General features: G+C 43.1%; 1 protein-coding gene across 1 annotated transcript in view; it reads left to right on the forward strand.

Annotated features, from left to right (window-relative positions):
* Positions 1–1868: 1868 nt before the first annotated feature.
* Positions 1869–14455, forward strand: part of dusp7 (dual specificity phosphatase 7) — a 22995-nt gene continuing 10408 nt past the window's right edge. The window contains exon 1 of the mRNA XM_079844036.1: positions 1869–2390. Coding sequence (XP_079700162.1) covers positions 2000–2390 — 391 coding nt within the window. The 5' untranslated portion in view covers positions 1869–1999. The remainder of the gene's footprint in view (positions 2391–14455) is intronic.

A 14455-nucleotide genomic window follows, 5' to 3' on the forward strand; every position in this document is an offset into this window, starting at 1 on the left:
GTAAGGGTCTCTGACATCATTGGGCGGAGGGATATGGAACTGTAATGCGGTCCAAACCTGCTGGAACTACTTCCTGCACACCTTCATCAGCCAATCAGAGCCAAGCATTCGACCGCCCGGTGTGTAAACATTATAAGCACTGGTGAATGTTTCAGTCTGTGGGCAGTATTTGCTGATTTATGGGTAATGTAGGCCAGTGGTGTTGCGTTCTCCTGTCAGAGGATCTCTCTCTGTCTGACTCAACTGGACACACACACGGCCATTGTGTCCGGCCTGCTCCCAGCATGCATCTGGGCCAGACTCAGTCACAGGTACCCGGCATCTGCCGCTTCATTCACACACTCCTCCACTCCTTCAGTGTGAATCAACAATCCTTCAATCACCAGCGCGTCTCAATCCTTCATCTCTAGCCCATCAGAATCCGCAGAACCGGTCGTGAGGTGAATGGGAGTTGATGGTTAATGAGATTACCTTTTAAACCGGTGGATTCATTCACAATACACACACACAGATAGAGAGAGGCGGGAGCCTTAAAGGGCCAGCGCACCATCAAGCCCTGAAGTCCACATGAAGAGCCTGAGCACGAGTGGCCAGAGTTCCAGATGTTCAGCTGATATCCGGAGCGGGACAGGTGTTGGAACGGGCCTTCGTCAGGGTGTTTCATCTCCAACATGAGAAGCACAGTGAGCCAATAGTTCAGCTGGACAACAAATCTTTGAGCCATTGTAAAGACGGCTGACATGCTTGAGCTAATAATGCCTTTCCAAACACATCAGATAGAGGGATTGTGTCTCTCCTGAAGACTTGCATTAAAGGGGACACATTATTCTTTTCACAAGGTGTAATCTTTCTCTCGTGTCCCAGAATGTGTGTGTGACGTTTCAGCTCAAAACACCCTCAGATCATTTATTATAGCGTCAAATTTGCCTCTATTTGGGTGTGAGCAGAAACACGCCGTTTGTGTGTGTCCCTTTAAATGCAAATGAGCTGCTGCTCCCCGCCCCCTTCCAGAAGAGGGCGGAGCTTCAGATACTCCATCAACAACAAAACAGGCCAATCTCACTCAGACTAATGTCAGAAATGAGCAGTTGTGGAGCAGCCGCGCAAGTTTGAGCCGGAGTCACACACACACACACACACACACACACACACACACACGAGACTCAGGAAGAGTTGAACACTGAGGGGATCATTTATGTCACGTCCAGCAATAAATGTGTGTGTGAATCCCGCAGACGGTGAGTGTGTTCAGCATAATAAATGTGTGTGTGTGAATCCCGCAGACGGTGAGTGTGTTAAGGTTAAACTAACGCCACAGCTCTAGTCTCTGTGAATACAGTCAGAGACGATGCTAACGCTAGCCGTATTAGCCGTACAGCGTTCAGCTCATTCTGAAGGACATGAGCAAACATTCCCAGAATATGAACATGTTCTGATGTGAAGAGCCCAAGCGCTGGCATTGGCCATTATAGGCCATTTAGGTTACTTTTACAAACTATTATGAACTTTTTGAAGCATCAAAGTTTTGGTTCCATTGACTTTCAATAGCGTGAGAGAAATCTCTTGTTTTAAACGTTTTTTGTTTTATTTAATTGAAACTTACCCTGTTGTTGATAAAAAAAATTTAATTAATTAATATTCTAAAAGGCTCTGTTCTTTCTTTTACTATATAATGACTGTTTACAGATACAACAAAACAATCTGGCCGCCATTAAAGATTTGTGATTCGGGGAAAGAGTTAACCGCGTCATCATTTTGCGAGGGAAAATAAGAGGCGCTGCGTCTTTAAATCCTCCAGGGCAGACTCCTCCCACTCGTGCGATGACGCGATCGCTTTATTGCAGCCTGTCAAACCGCCATCAGAAGATGAGAACCAGGCGAGCGGAGCGATCGCGATCATGAGCCGCGCTCTTCACCGGATCTGACGGACCAGCCTGCCGCGTATGGACGCCGTTTCGCCCCGTTCTGTCGGACACAGCCGCCTCGCCCGTTCTCCCCCATGAAAAACACCCTCTGGAGCGGCGCGATGATGATGTCGAGCAAAAGCGCGGAATGGCTGCAGGAGGAGCTGCAGTCCGGCGGCGCGGCGCTGTTGCTGCTCGACTGCCGCTCGCACGAGCTCTTCGAGTCCTCGCACATCGAGTCCGCCATCAACCTGGCCATCCCGGGGCTCATGCTGCGGAGGCTGAAGAAGGGCAACCTGCCCATCCGCTCCATCATCCCCAACAACGAGGACAAGGAGAAGTTCGTGCGGCGCTGTAAGACGGACACGGTTCTGCTGTACGACGAGGCGACGGTGGAGTGGCCGGACAGCGGCGCCGCGGGATCCGTGCTCGGGCTGCTCCTGCACAAGCTCCGCGACGACGGGTGTAAAGCGTATTACCTGGAAGGCAAGGGCTTTTGGATTTTGATTTTCCATTCAGAACTTTATATGTATGTGTGTGTGTGTGTGTGAGGGATTAATCGCTGATATCCGCGGCTGTTAACGGTGGAAAAGTTCAGTTGGGAACTCTGAGGAGAACCGTCGCGCGCTCCCGCCGAGATCCTGTCAGGCGTCTCACAGCTCCTAAAATACGCCATTTCATGTTTTTTTTCGGAGTGTGTTCGACGGGAAACCTTTAAAAAGCGAAACAAAGATGTTTTCAATTAATTCCCTAAAATGGCTCCGCCATGTTGTCGTTCTGAGGCAAACCGAGCGATTCATGAATGAACGGCCAAAAGACGGAATCACGGCGCTCCGCGACTCTTCCTCGATAAACACACCCGTTCTATCCCACATTTCGTGTCAAATACACGCACACGTCGAGCGTTTTGTCGTGGAAATGGAGTTTGTCTGTGTAATTCTCGGTTTCGCCACCATTCACAAAATACACACCGAGTGTCAGTCATGATCCGACACCACGTGACCGCAGTTTAACTCTGTTTAGGTTTTATTCACTAGAAATATAGTAGTATTCAATCCTGTACTATTCCGTTGTTCGCTCTGAGGATCAGATGTTAAAGGGATAGTTCACTCATTAAACTCTCATATGGAAACGAATGTTGTTGTTTTGAGAAATGGCCAAAGCTACTTCCTCTTCTTTCCACTGAGAGAAATCACACACTAATGAGATTTAACCTTTCACACTTTACACTTTTACTGATAACTTTACTTATCTCACTACTTTAGGGTGTGTTGTAGTAGTAACTCATACTGACTGGAATAAACGGATGACAATATCAATGACTACTTGGAGTGCTAGTACTTAAGAGACTTGTGTTAGTATTTTATTATTTACAGTTTCCGCGGATCTTTAAAATACAATTTAAGGCCTTAATGTGTAAAATTGGAGTTTAATATCATGGCAATAAATCAGGGCCCTGTGATTTGAATTGCAGAATCCATTCATAAAAATGAAATTATTTACAGAATATCATATAAACTGAAGTAGGTCTCAGTGGAAGTTGCTTAAACTGTCAATGGAGGGACAGAAATCTGACTGAAGTGTCTCTAATGATATGATATAATACTTTAATTGTCAGACAAGTCTGAAATTTTCTTGCACAACAGTATTTGTTTACAACAACCAATGTTTAATACTCATCGTGTAGGTTTAGAGAACAGCTGTTGTGTTCCCTTCAGTTTATTTCTTTAATTGCTCTCCAAAAGGTCATAAATTCATCTTCATAAACTGCAGAAACCCTGATGTGGTTATTTTACTGTACTAATGTAATAACACTGTAAGGAATGGGTTATAACACTTTCTATAGACGCATATTTACACCAGACTTCATCACACTCTTACAGCAGTGTTCATGTGCACTAATGAGTGTGTGTTCTCTGGTTCATGTGCACTAATGAGTGTGTGTTCTCTGGTTCATGTGCACTAATGAGTGTGTGTTCTCTGGTTCATGTGCACTAATGAGTGTGTGTTCTCTGGTTCCCGTGCACTAATGAGTGTGTGTGTTCTCTGGTTCCTGTCCACTAATGAGTGTGTGTTCTCTGGTTCATGTGCACTAATGAGTGTGTGTGTTCTCTGGTTCATGTGCACTAATGAGTGTGTGTGTTCTCTGGTTCGTGTGCACTAATGAGTGTGTGTTCTCTGGTTCATGTGCACTAATGAGTGTGTGTTCTCTGGTTCATGTCCACTAATGAGTGTGTGTTCTCTGGTTCATGTCCACTAATGAGTGTGTGTCCTCTGGTTCATGTGCACTAATGAGTGTGTGTTCTCTGGTTCATGTGCACTAATGAGTGTGTGTTCTCTGGTTCATGTGCACTAATGAGTGTGTGTTCTCTGGTTCCCGTGCACTAATGAGTGTGTGTGTTCTCTGGTTCCTGTCCACTAATGAGTGTGTGTTCTCTGGTTCATGTCCACTAATGAGTGTGTGTCCTCTGGTTCATGTGCACTAATGAGTGTGTGTTCTCTGGTTCATGTGCACTAATGAGTGTGTGTTCTCTGGTTCATGTGCACTAATGAGTGTGTGTTCTCTGGTTCCCGTGCACTAATGAGTGTGTGTGTTCTCTGGTTCCTGTCCACTAATGAGTGTGTGTTCTCTGGTTCCCGTGCACTAATGAGTGTGTGTTCTCTGGTTCCCGTGCACTAATGAGTGTGTGTTCTCTGGTTCCTGTGCACTAATGAGTGTGTGTTCTCTGGTTCATGTCCACTAATGAGTGTGTGTTCTCTGGTTCATGTCCACTAATGAGTGTGTGTCCTCTGGTTCATGTGCACTAATGAGTGTGTGTTCTCTGGTTCATGTGCACTAATGAGTGTGTGTTCTCTGGTTCATGTGCACTAATGAGTGTGTGTTCTCTGGTTCCCGTGCACTAATGAGTGTGTGTGTTCTCTGGTTCCTGTCCACTAATGAGTGTGTGTTCTCTGGTTCATGTGCACTAATGAGTGTGTGTTCTCTGGTTCATGTGCACTAATGAGTGTGTGTTCTCTGGTTCATGTCCACTAATGAGTGTGTGTTCTCTGGTTCATGTCCACTAATGAGTGTGTGTTCTCTGGTTCATGTCCACTAATGAGTGTGTGTTCTCTGGTTCATGTCCACTAATGAGTGTGTGTGTTCTCTGGTTCCTGTGCACTAATGAGTGCGTGTGTTCTCTGGTTCCTGTCCACTAATGAGTGTGTGTTCTCTGGTTCATGTCCACTAATGAGTGTGTGTTCTCTGGTTCATGTGCACTAATGAGTGTGTGTTCTCTGGTTCATGTCCACTAATGAGTGTGTGTTCTCTGGTTCATGTCCACTAATGAGTGTGTGTTCTCTGGTTCATGTCCACTAATGAGTGTGTGTTCTCTGGTTCATGTGCACTAATGAGTGTGTGTTCTCTGGTTCATGTCCACTAATGAGTGTGTGTTCTCTGGTTCATGTCCACTAATGAGTGTGTGTTCTCTGGTTCATGTCCACTAATGAGTGTGTGTTCTCTGGTTCATGTCCACTAATGAGTGTGTGTTCTCTGGTTCATGTGCACTAATGAGTGTGTGTTCTCTGGTTCATGTGCACTAATGAGTGTGTGTTCTCTGGTTCCTGTGCACTAATGAGTGTGTGTTCTCTGGTTCATGTCCACTAATGAGTGTGTGTTCTCTGGTTCATGTGCACTAATGAGTGCGTGTGTTCTCTGGTTCCTGTGCACTAATGAGTGTGTGTTCTCTGGTTCCTGTGCACTAATGAGTGTGTGTGTTCTCTGGTTCCCGTGCACTAATGAGTGTGTGTTCTCTGGTTCATGTGCACTAATGAGTGTGTGTTCTCTGGTTCCTGTGCACTAATGAGTGTGTGTTCTCTGGTTCCCTTGCACTAATGAGTGTGTGTTCTCTGGTTCATGTCCACTAATGAGTGTGTGTTCTCTGGTTCATGTGCACTAATGAGTGTGTGTTTTCTGGTTCCCGTGCACTAATGAGTGTGTGTTCTCTGGTTCCCGTGCACTAATGAGTGTGTGTTCTCTGGTTCATGTGCACTAATGAGTGCGTGTGTTCTCTGGTTCCCGTGCACTAATGAGTGTGTGTTCTCTGGTTCCCGTGCACTAATGAGTGTGTGTTCTCTGGTTCATGTGCACTAATGAGTGTGTGTTCTCTGGTTCATGTGCACTAATGAGTGTGTGTTCTCTGGTTCCCGTGCACTAATGAGTGTGTGTTCTCTGGTTCATGTCCACTAATGAGTGTGTGTTCTCTGGTTCATGTGCACTAATGAGTGTGTGTTCTCTGGTTCCCTTGCACTAATGAGTGTGTGTGTTCTCTGGTTCATGTGCACTAATGAGTGTGTGTTCTCTGGTTCATGTGCACTAATGAGTGTGTGTTCTCTGGTTCATGTCCACTAATGAGTGTGTGTTCTCTGGTTCATGTCCACTAATGAGTGTGTGTTCTCTGGTTCATGTCCACTAATGAGTGTGTGTTCTCTGGTTCCTGTGCACTAATGAGTGTGTGTTCTCTGGTTCCCTTGCACTAATGAGTGTGTGTTCTCTGGTTCATGTGCACTAATGAGTGTGTGTTCTCTGGTTCCTGTGCACTAATGAGTGTGTGTTCTCTGGTTCCCTTGCACTAATGAGTGTGTGTTCTCTGGTTCATGTGCACTAATGAGTGTGTGTTCTCTGGTTCATGTGCACTAATGAGTGTGTGTTATCTGGTTCCTGTGCACTAATGAGTGTGTGTTCTCTGGTTCGTGTGCACTAATGAGTGTGTGTGTTCTCTGGTTCATGTGCACTAATGAGTGTTTGTTCTCTGGTTCATGTGCACTAACGTGTGTGTGTGTGTTCTCTGGTTCGTGTGCACTAATGAGTGTGTGTGTTCTCTGGTTCGTGTGCACTAATGAGTGTGTGTCCTCTGGTTCATGTGCACTAATGAGTGTGTGTTCTCTGGTTCATGTGCACTAATGAGTGTGTGTTCTCTGGTTCGTGTGCACTAATGAGTGTGTGTTCTCTGGTTCCTGTGCACTAATGAGTGTGTGTTCTCTGGTTCATGTGCACTAATGAGTGTGTGTTCTCTGGTTCATGTGCACTAATGAGTGTGTGTTCTCTGGTTCATGTGCACTAATGAGTGTGTGTTCTCTGGTTCATGTGCACTAATGAGTGTGTGTTCTCTGGTTCATGTGCACTAATGAGTGTGTGTTCTCTGGTTCATGTGCACTAATGAGTGTGTGTTCTCTGGTTCATGTGCACTAATGAGTGTGTGTTCTCTGGTTCATGTGCACTAATGAGTGTGTGTTCTCTGGTTCCTGTGCACTAATGAGTGTGTGTTCTCTGGTTCATGTGCACTAATGAGTGTGTGTTCTCTGGTTCATGTGCACTAATGAGTGTGTGTTCTCTGGTTCATGTGCACTAATGAGTGTGTGTTCTCTGGTTCATGTGCACTAATGAGTGTGTGTTCTCTGGTTCATGTGCACTAATGAGTGTGTGTTCTCTGGTTCATGTGCACTAATGAGTGTGTGTTCTCTGGTTCATGTGCACTAATGAGTGTGTGTTCTCTGGTTCATGTGCACTAATGAGTGTGTGTTCTCTGGTTCATGTGCACTAATGAGTGTGTGTTCTCTGGTTCATGTGCACTAATGAGTGTGTGTTCTCTGGTTCCCGTGCACTAATGAGTGTGTGTTCTCTGGTTCATGTGCACTAATGAGTGTGTGTGTTCTCTGGTTCCTGTGCACTAATGAGTGTGTGTTCTCTGGTTCATGTCCACTAATGAGTGTGTGTTCTCTGGTTCCCGTGCACTAATGAGTGTGTGTTCTCTGGTTCATGTGCACTAATGAGTGTGTGTGTTCTCTGGTTCCTGTGCACTAATGAGTGTGTGTTCTCTGGTTCATGTGCACTAATGAGTGTGTGTTCTCTGGTTCCTGTGCACTAATGAGTGTGTGTTCTCTGGTTCATGTGCACTAATGAGTGTGTGTTCTCTGGTTCATGTGCACTAATGAGTGTGTGTTCTCTGGTTCATGTGCACTAATGAGTGTGTGTTCTCTGGTTCATGTGCACTAATGAGTGTGTGTTCTCTGGTTCATGTGCACTAATGAGTGTGTGTTCTCTGGTTCATGTGCACTAATGAGTGTGTGTTCTCTGGTTCATGTGCACTAATGAGTGTGTGTTCTCTGGTTCATGTGCACTAATGAGTGTGTGTTCTCTGGTTCATGTGCACTAATGAGTGTGTGTTCTCTGGTTCCCGTGCACTAATGAGTGTGTGTTCTCTGGTTCCTGTGCACTAATGAGTGTGTGTGTTCTCTGGTTCCTGTGCACTAATGAGTGTGTGTTCTCTGGTTCCTGTGCACTAATGAGTGTGTGTTCTCTGGTTCCTGTGCACTAATGAGTGTGTGTGTTCTCTGGTTCGTGTGCACTAATGAGTGTGTGTTCTCTGGTTCCTGTGCACTAATGAGTGTGTGTGTTCTCTGGTTCGTGTGCACTAATGAGTGTGTGTTCTCTGGTTCCTGTGCACTAATGAGTGTGTGTTCTCTGGTTCGTGTGCACTAATGAGTGTGTGTTCTCTGGTTCCTGTGCACTAATGAGTGTGTGTTCTCTGGTTCCTGTGCACTAATGAGTGTGTGTTCTCTGGTTCCTGTGCACTAATGAGTGTGTGTGTTCTCTGGTTCCTGTGCACTAATGAGTGTGTGTTCTCTGGTTCCTGTGCACTAATGAGTGTGTGTTCTCTGGTTCATGTGCACTAATGAGTGTGTGTTCTCTGGTTCCTGTGCACTAATGAGTGTGTGTTCTCTGGTTCATGTGCACTAATGAGTGTGTGTTCTCTGGTTCATGTGCACTAATGAGTGTGTGTTCTCTGGTTCATGTGCACTAATGAGTGTGTGTTCTCTGGTTCATGTGCACTAATGAGTGTGTGTTCTCTGGTTCATGTGCACTAATGAGTGTGTGTTCTCTGGTTCATGTGCACTAATGAGTGTGTGTTCTCTGGTTCATGTGCACTAATGAGTGTGTGTTCTCTGGTTCATGTGCACTAATGAGTGTGTGTTCTCTGGTTCATGTGCACTAATGAGTGTGTGTTCTCTGGTTCATGTGCACTAATGAGTGTGTGTTCTCTGGTTCCCGTGCACTAATGAGTGTGTGTTCTCTGGTTCATGTGCACTAATGAGTGTGTGTGTTCTCTGGTTCCTGTGCACTAATGAGTGTGTGTTCTCTGGTTCATGTCCACTAATGAGTGTGTGTTCTCTGGTTCCCGTGCACTAATGAGTGTGTGTTCTCTGGTTCATGTGCACTAATGAGTGTGTGTGTTCTCTGGTTCCTGTGCACTAATGAGTGTGTGTTCTCTGGTTCATGTGCACTAATGAGTGTGTGTTCTCTGGTTCCTGTGCACTAATGAGTGTGTGTTCTCTGGTTCATGTGCACTAATGAGTGTGTGTTCTCTGGTTCATGTGCACTAATGAGTGTGTGTTCTCTGGTTCATGTGCACTAATGAGTGTGTGTTCTCTGGTTCATGTGCACTAATGAGTGTGTGTTCTCTGGTTCATGTGCACTAATGAGTGTGTGTTCTCTGGTTCATGTGCACTAATGAGTGTGTGTTCTCTGGTTCATGTGCACTAATGAGTGTGTGTTCTCTGGTTCATGTGCACTAATGAGTGTGTGTTCTCTGGTTCATGTGCACTAATGAGTGTGTGTTCTCTGGTTCCCGTGCACTAATGAGTGTGTGTTCTCTGGTTCCTGTGCACTAATGAGTGTGTGTGTTCTCTGGTTCCTGTGCACTAATGAGTGTGTGTTCTCTGGTTCGTGTGCACTAATGAGTGTGTGTTCTCTGGTTCCCGTCAGGGATGGAATGTACTTTGTTGTCCACTTGTCCACTAACCCTACCAGCCACTTTCTTGTTTTTAACCGACAATGTGTATCTGCTTGTGGAAATTAATACCACAAGCTCTACAATACTCAGATACTCAGTCTTAATGAAAAACTGACATGTTCTCTTTCTCTCTTATACACACACAAACCATGAGCTGATAGACACTTCATTAGATGAGTATAGGGCAGATTAATGATGTGGCATTTGATGATTCGTTAGGGTTAGGGTTAGGGTTAGTGTATGTGTGTGTACTCTGTTAATTATTATTTATATATAAATACACACACATTCATGTATATATTTAAGAAATATTTGCATGTATATACTATATATACATTTATATAATCTATAATATATATATATAAATATAAATGTTTTATATATAAAAATTATATTTTTTCCTTAAATATATACATGCTTGTGTGTGTATTTATATATAAATAATAATTAACAGAGTACACACACATATATTATGTAAACACAAACTTTTATTTTGTATGCGATTAATCTTTTGACAGCCCTAATAAATATATTATCCATTTAACTTGTTAACCCGCATCGGATCGTGGACGGGGGGGTTGACGGAAGTGGGGGGGTGTGTACTTTTATTTACTTTTGTTTTATACAAAATATTCAATCAACTATCACAAACTATGCATCATTTGAAAGCTAAAACACTCAAGATTCATGTTCTGAACTTGTTTTTGCAATAAATACACCAGAGAGGAAAGGGTTAAATGAAACACTAAAGGACCGGCCATGTAAACATTAGCATAATATCAGCGTTACTCATCTTTCATCTCCTGTCGTTCAGATCAGATCGGACGAATCCAATAAACACCCGCATACATCTCTGTGTAAGAGTCCATTCTTCAAAATGCATCCCACTTTTTAATCCAAAACAACGAAAAAATAGGGAAAAAACTAAAAATCCTCCGTTGTTTGCAAGAGAGTTTTGAGTTAGCGTGATCAATCATGTCCATTTTCAATGAAATATCGATTCTATTCCGTGTCTGGCAAACTCCCCCTGCTAGAATAGCTTCTCCCACGTATTTTAAACCCTCCCTCGTCTCTCTCCTTCAATCAGAGACTCTTCTGGGATGCATCATATAGAGGAAGTGCCTTACAGGCTTGGTGAGCTGTCAATCATTGCGCCCATGGTTTTCGTTGGATAAAGGCACTCGGTGCCCAGCCAATGCCTTTCCAACAAAGGTTTGATTGATGGACTTAGTAACCAATCAAAAGGCATTATCTTGCGCAGTTTGCGTAAGTAGGCTTTGGTGAATACTGTTTGCGCGCTGGCTGCACGTTCTCCATGGCGCAACTGCAGTGGAGCGCGCTGTCTCTCACAGACGCTTCCCATCAGCTAAATGAGTTTTTTACACTTTGTAATCTCTGTAAATAGTTGCTTTAGTTTTTCAGTAACTGTTTATCCATTATAATTAGTAGTATATTGCAGTTTATTGCAGATTTATTTGAATGAAAAACTACTCTTTACAATAGCAAATGTTCTGAAATAAATGGCCTTTTTGAAATGACGCCTAGACTTTTCTTGACATAAAAGCTCACAGAAGCTACATTACTGAGAGAATCATCCTCATATTTGAATCATGACATGATTAGACATTCAGTTTTATATTTAAGTTATTTTCAGGCTCTTAACATTAAATTATAATATTTTTTTCCCTAAGTGAAAACAAAAAACAAAAAACGTGAGTCACTTACATGTATATTTACATGTATATTACTCTGTTCCCATATTACTTTGAGTTATTATGACTCTTGGGTAGCAATATTTCAAGTGTCTAGTTTAAAATAAGACCAGGTTTATGAATATAGACCATAGGGTTTAAGAGCTGCAGACATTTTCATTTGGGTATATCGTTTTCAAAGAATTCCTAAAAAATGGGGCGCTTGTTAAGAGGTTAAAAAAACAATATGCCTCTGCCTTTAGAAGCACGTGTGTGTGTGTGTGTGTGTGTGTGTCAGTCTGAGACACTGAAATGCTTCTCTAAAGTGTGCACTAGGGCTGCATGGGGATTGAGTCCCGCGGGACCCAACGTAAATCTCGCGTGAGCGGGCGGTTTGAATTTTGCTGCGGGCGGGAATGAGCGGCTAAAAAACCACAGCGGGAATCGGCGGGATAGCGAGGTTGCCTAACGACATGATGGAGAAGATGTCAATAGATGATGTAGAAAAGAACCTCAAACGAGGGATTTACAGCACAAAAGCTAAGCAAAAGTCTGACATTTGGAGAAGTTTCTCAATTGTTTTGGTAGGCAAAGTCATGCGGTATAACGTTATATGTATCCACATTAGGGCTGCTCGATTATGGAAAAAATCATAATCACGATTATTTTGGTCAATATTGAAATCACGATTATGTAACAATTATTTCACATGACTTTGGGAATGTGTTGTATTTATTAAAAATACACCTTTCAACAATTCAATTGAAATTGTAACATTTGTTGTACTTTTTTATTAAAATAAATAATATAACATATATTCAAATCAAAATATAAAAGTATTCACATAAAAATGATAACCACAAATAAATAAGATCAACAATATGGTTCGGCTAGATATGCTTTTCAGGTATGTCTAACATTAGTTTTCAGGTACAGAAATGATTCAAATGTAAAATAACATTGCATATTTGAGTGCATAAATTAAAAATGAATCCTATTAAACTTACAAAAGCTATTCAATCAAGAGCAGTGAGTAATTTCCTTGTCTTTTGTTGTTTGACATTAAACAGACAGCAGTAAAGGCTACTGCCCCTTTAAGACCTAATGATACTGCCCCTTTAAGACCTAATGATACTGCCCCTTTAAGACCTAATGATACTGCCCCTTTAAGACCTAATGATACTGCCCCTTTAAGACCTAATGATACTGCCCCTTTAAGACCTAATGATACTGCCCCTTTAAGACCTAATGATACTGCCCCTTTAAGACCTGATGATACTGCCCCTTTAAGACCTAATGATACTGCCCCTTTAAGACCTAATGATACTGCCCCTTTAAGACCTAATGTTACTGCCCCTTTAAGACCTAATGTTACTGCCCCTTTAAGACCTAATGTTACTGCCCCTTTAAGACCTAATGATACTGCCCCTTTAAGACCTAATGATACTGCCCCTTTAAGACCTAATGTTACTGCCCCTTTAAGACCTAATGTTACTGCCCCTTTAAGACCTAATGATACTGCCCCTTTAAGACCTAATGATACTGCCCCTTTAAGACCTAATGATACTGCCCCTTTAAGACCTAATGATACTGCCCCTTTAAGACCTAATGATACTGCCCCTTTAAGACCTAATGATACTGCCCCTTTAAGACCTAATGATACTGCCCCTTTAAGACCTAATGATACTGCCCCTTTAAGACCTAATGATACTGCCCCTTTAAGACCTGATGATACTGCCCCTTTAAGACCTAATGATACTGCCCCTTTAAGACCTAATGTTACTGCCCCTTTAAGACCTAATGTTACTGCCCCTTTAAGACCTAATGATACTGCCCCTTTAAGACCTAATGTTACTGCCCCTTTAAGACCTAATGATGCTGCCCCTTTAAGACCTAATGATACTGCCCCTTTAAGACCTAATGATACTGCCCCTTTAAGACCTAATGTTACTGCCCCTTTAAGACCTAATGTTACTGCCCCTTTAAGACCTAATGATACTGCCCCTTTAAGACCTAATGTTACTGCCCCTTTAAGACCTAATGATACTGCCCCTTTAAGACCTAATGATACTGCCCCTTTAAGACCTAATGATACTGCCCCTTTAAGACCTAATGATACTGCCCCTTTAAGACCTAATGATACTGCCCCTTTAAGACCTGATGATACTGCCCCTTTAAGACCTAATGATACTGCCCCTTTAAGACCTAATGTTACTGCCCCTTTAAGACCTAATGTTACTGCCCCTTTAAGACCTAATGATACTGCCCCTTTAAGACCTAATGTTACTGCCCCTTTAAGACCTAATGATGCTGCCCCTTTAAGACCTAATGATACTGCCCCTTTAAGACCTAATGATACTGCCCCTTTAAGACCTAATGTTACTGCCCCTTTAAGACCTAATGTTACTGCCCCTTTAAGACCTAATGATGCTGCCCCTTTAAGACCTAATGATACTGCCCCTTTAAGACCTAATGATACTGCCCCTTTAAGACCTAATGATACTGCCCCTTTAAGACCTAATGATACTGCCCCTTTAAGACCTAATGATACTGCCCCTTTAAGACCTAATGATACTGCCCCTTTAAGACCTAATGATACTGCCCCTTTAAGACCTAATGATACTGCCCCTTTAAGACCTAATGATACTGCCCCTTTAAGACCTAATGATTGGATATGCGTCGTCTTTATCGACTGTATAAAGTTCACTTAAGGCATATTCAGACTATGTCTGCTAGGATACTCATCAAGATGGACATGTTGACATACGTTTTGTGTGAGTTTGTCCGTTCAAGAGCAAGACTTGAAAGAGAACTCAATATTTGCGCGCTGAGAGACGTGTGCGCGCTCTCGGATGAGCGCACAGAGACACATTTCCTCACAGCGCGCGCGGCTTCTCATTCGCGTCTTCTGGCACTAAACCTGGGTGATGACGGCGAAAACGACTGGTCATATTCAAACATACGGCAGCACTCGCAATCTCGCATGCATTGAACAAAGTTTACAAAGAGAGAATTATTTGAAAAATAT

This window comes from Gobio gobio (assembly GCF_949357685.1).
Source record: "Gobio gobio genome assembly, chromosome: 19".
NCBI lineage: Eukaryota > Metazoa > Chordata > Actinopteri > Cypriniformes > Gobionidae > Gobio > Gobio gobio.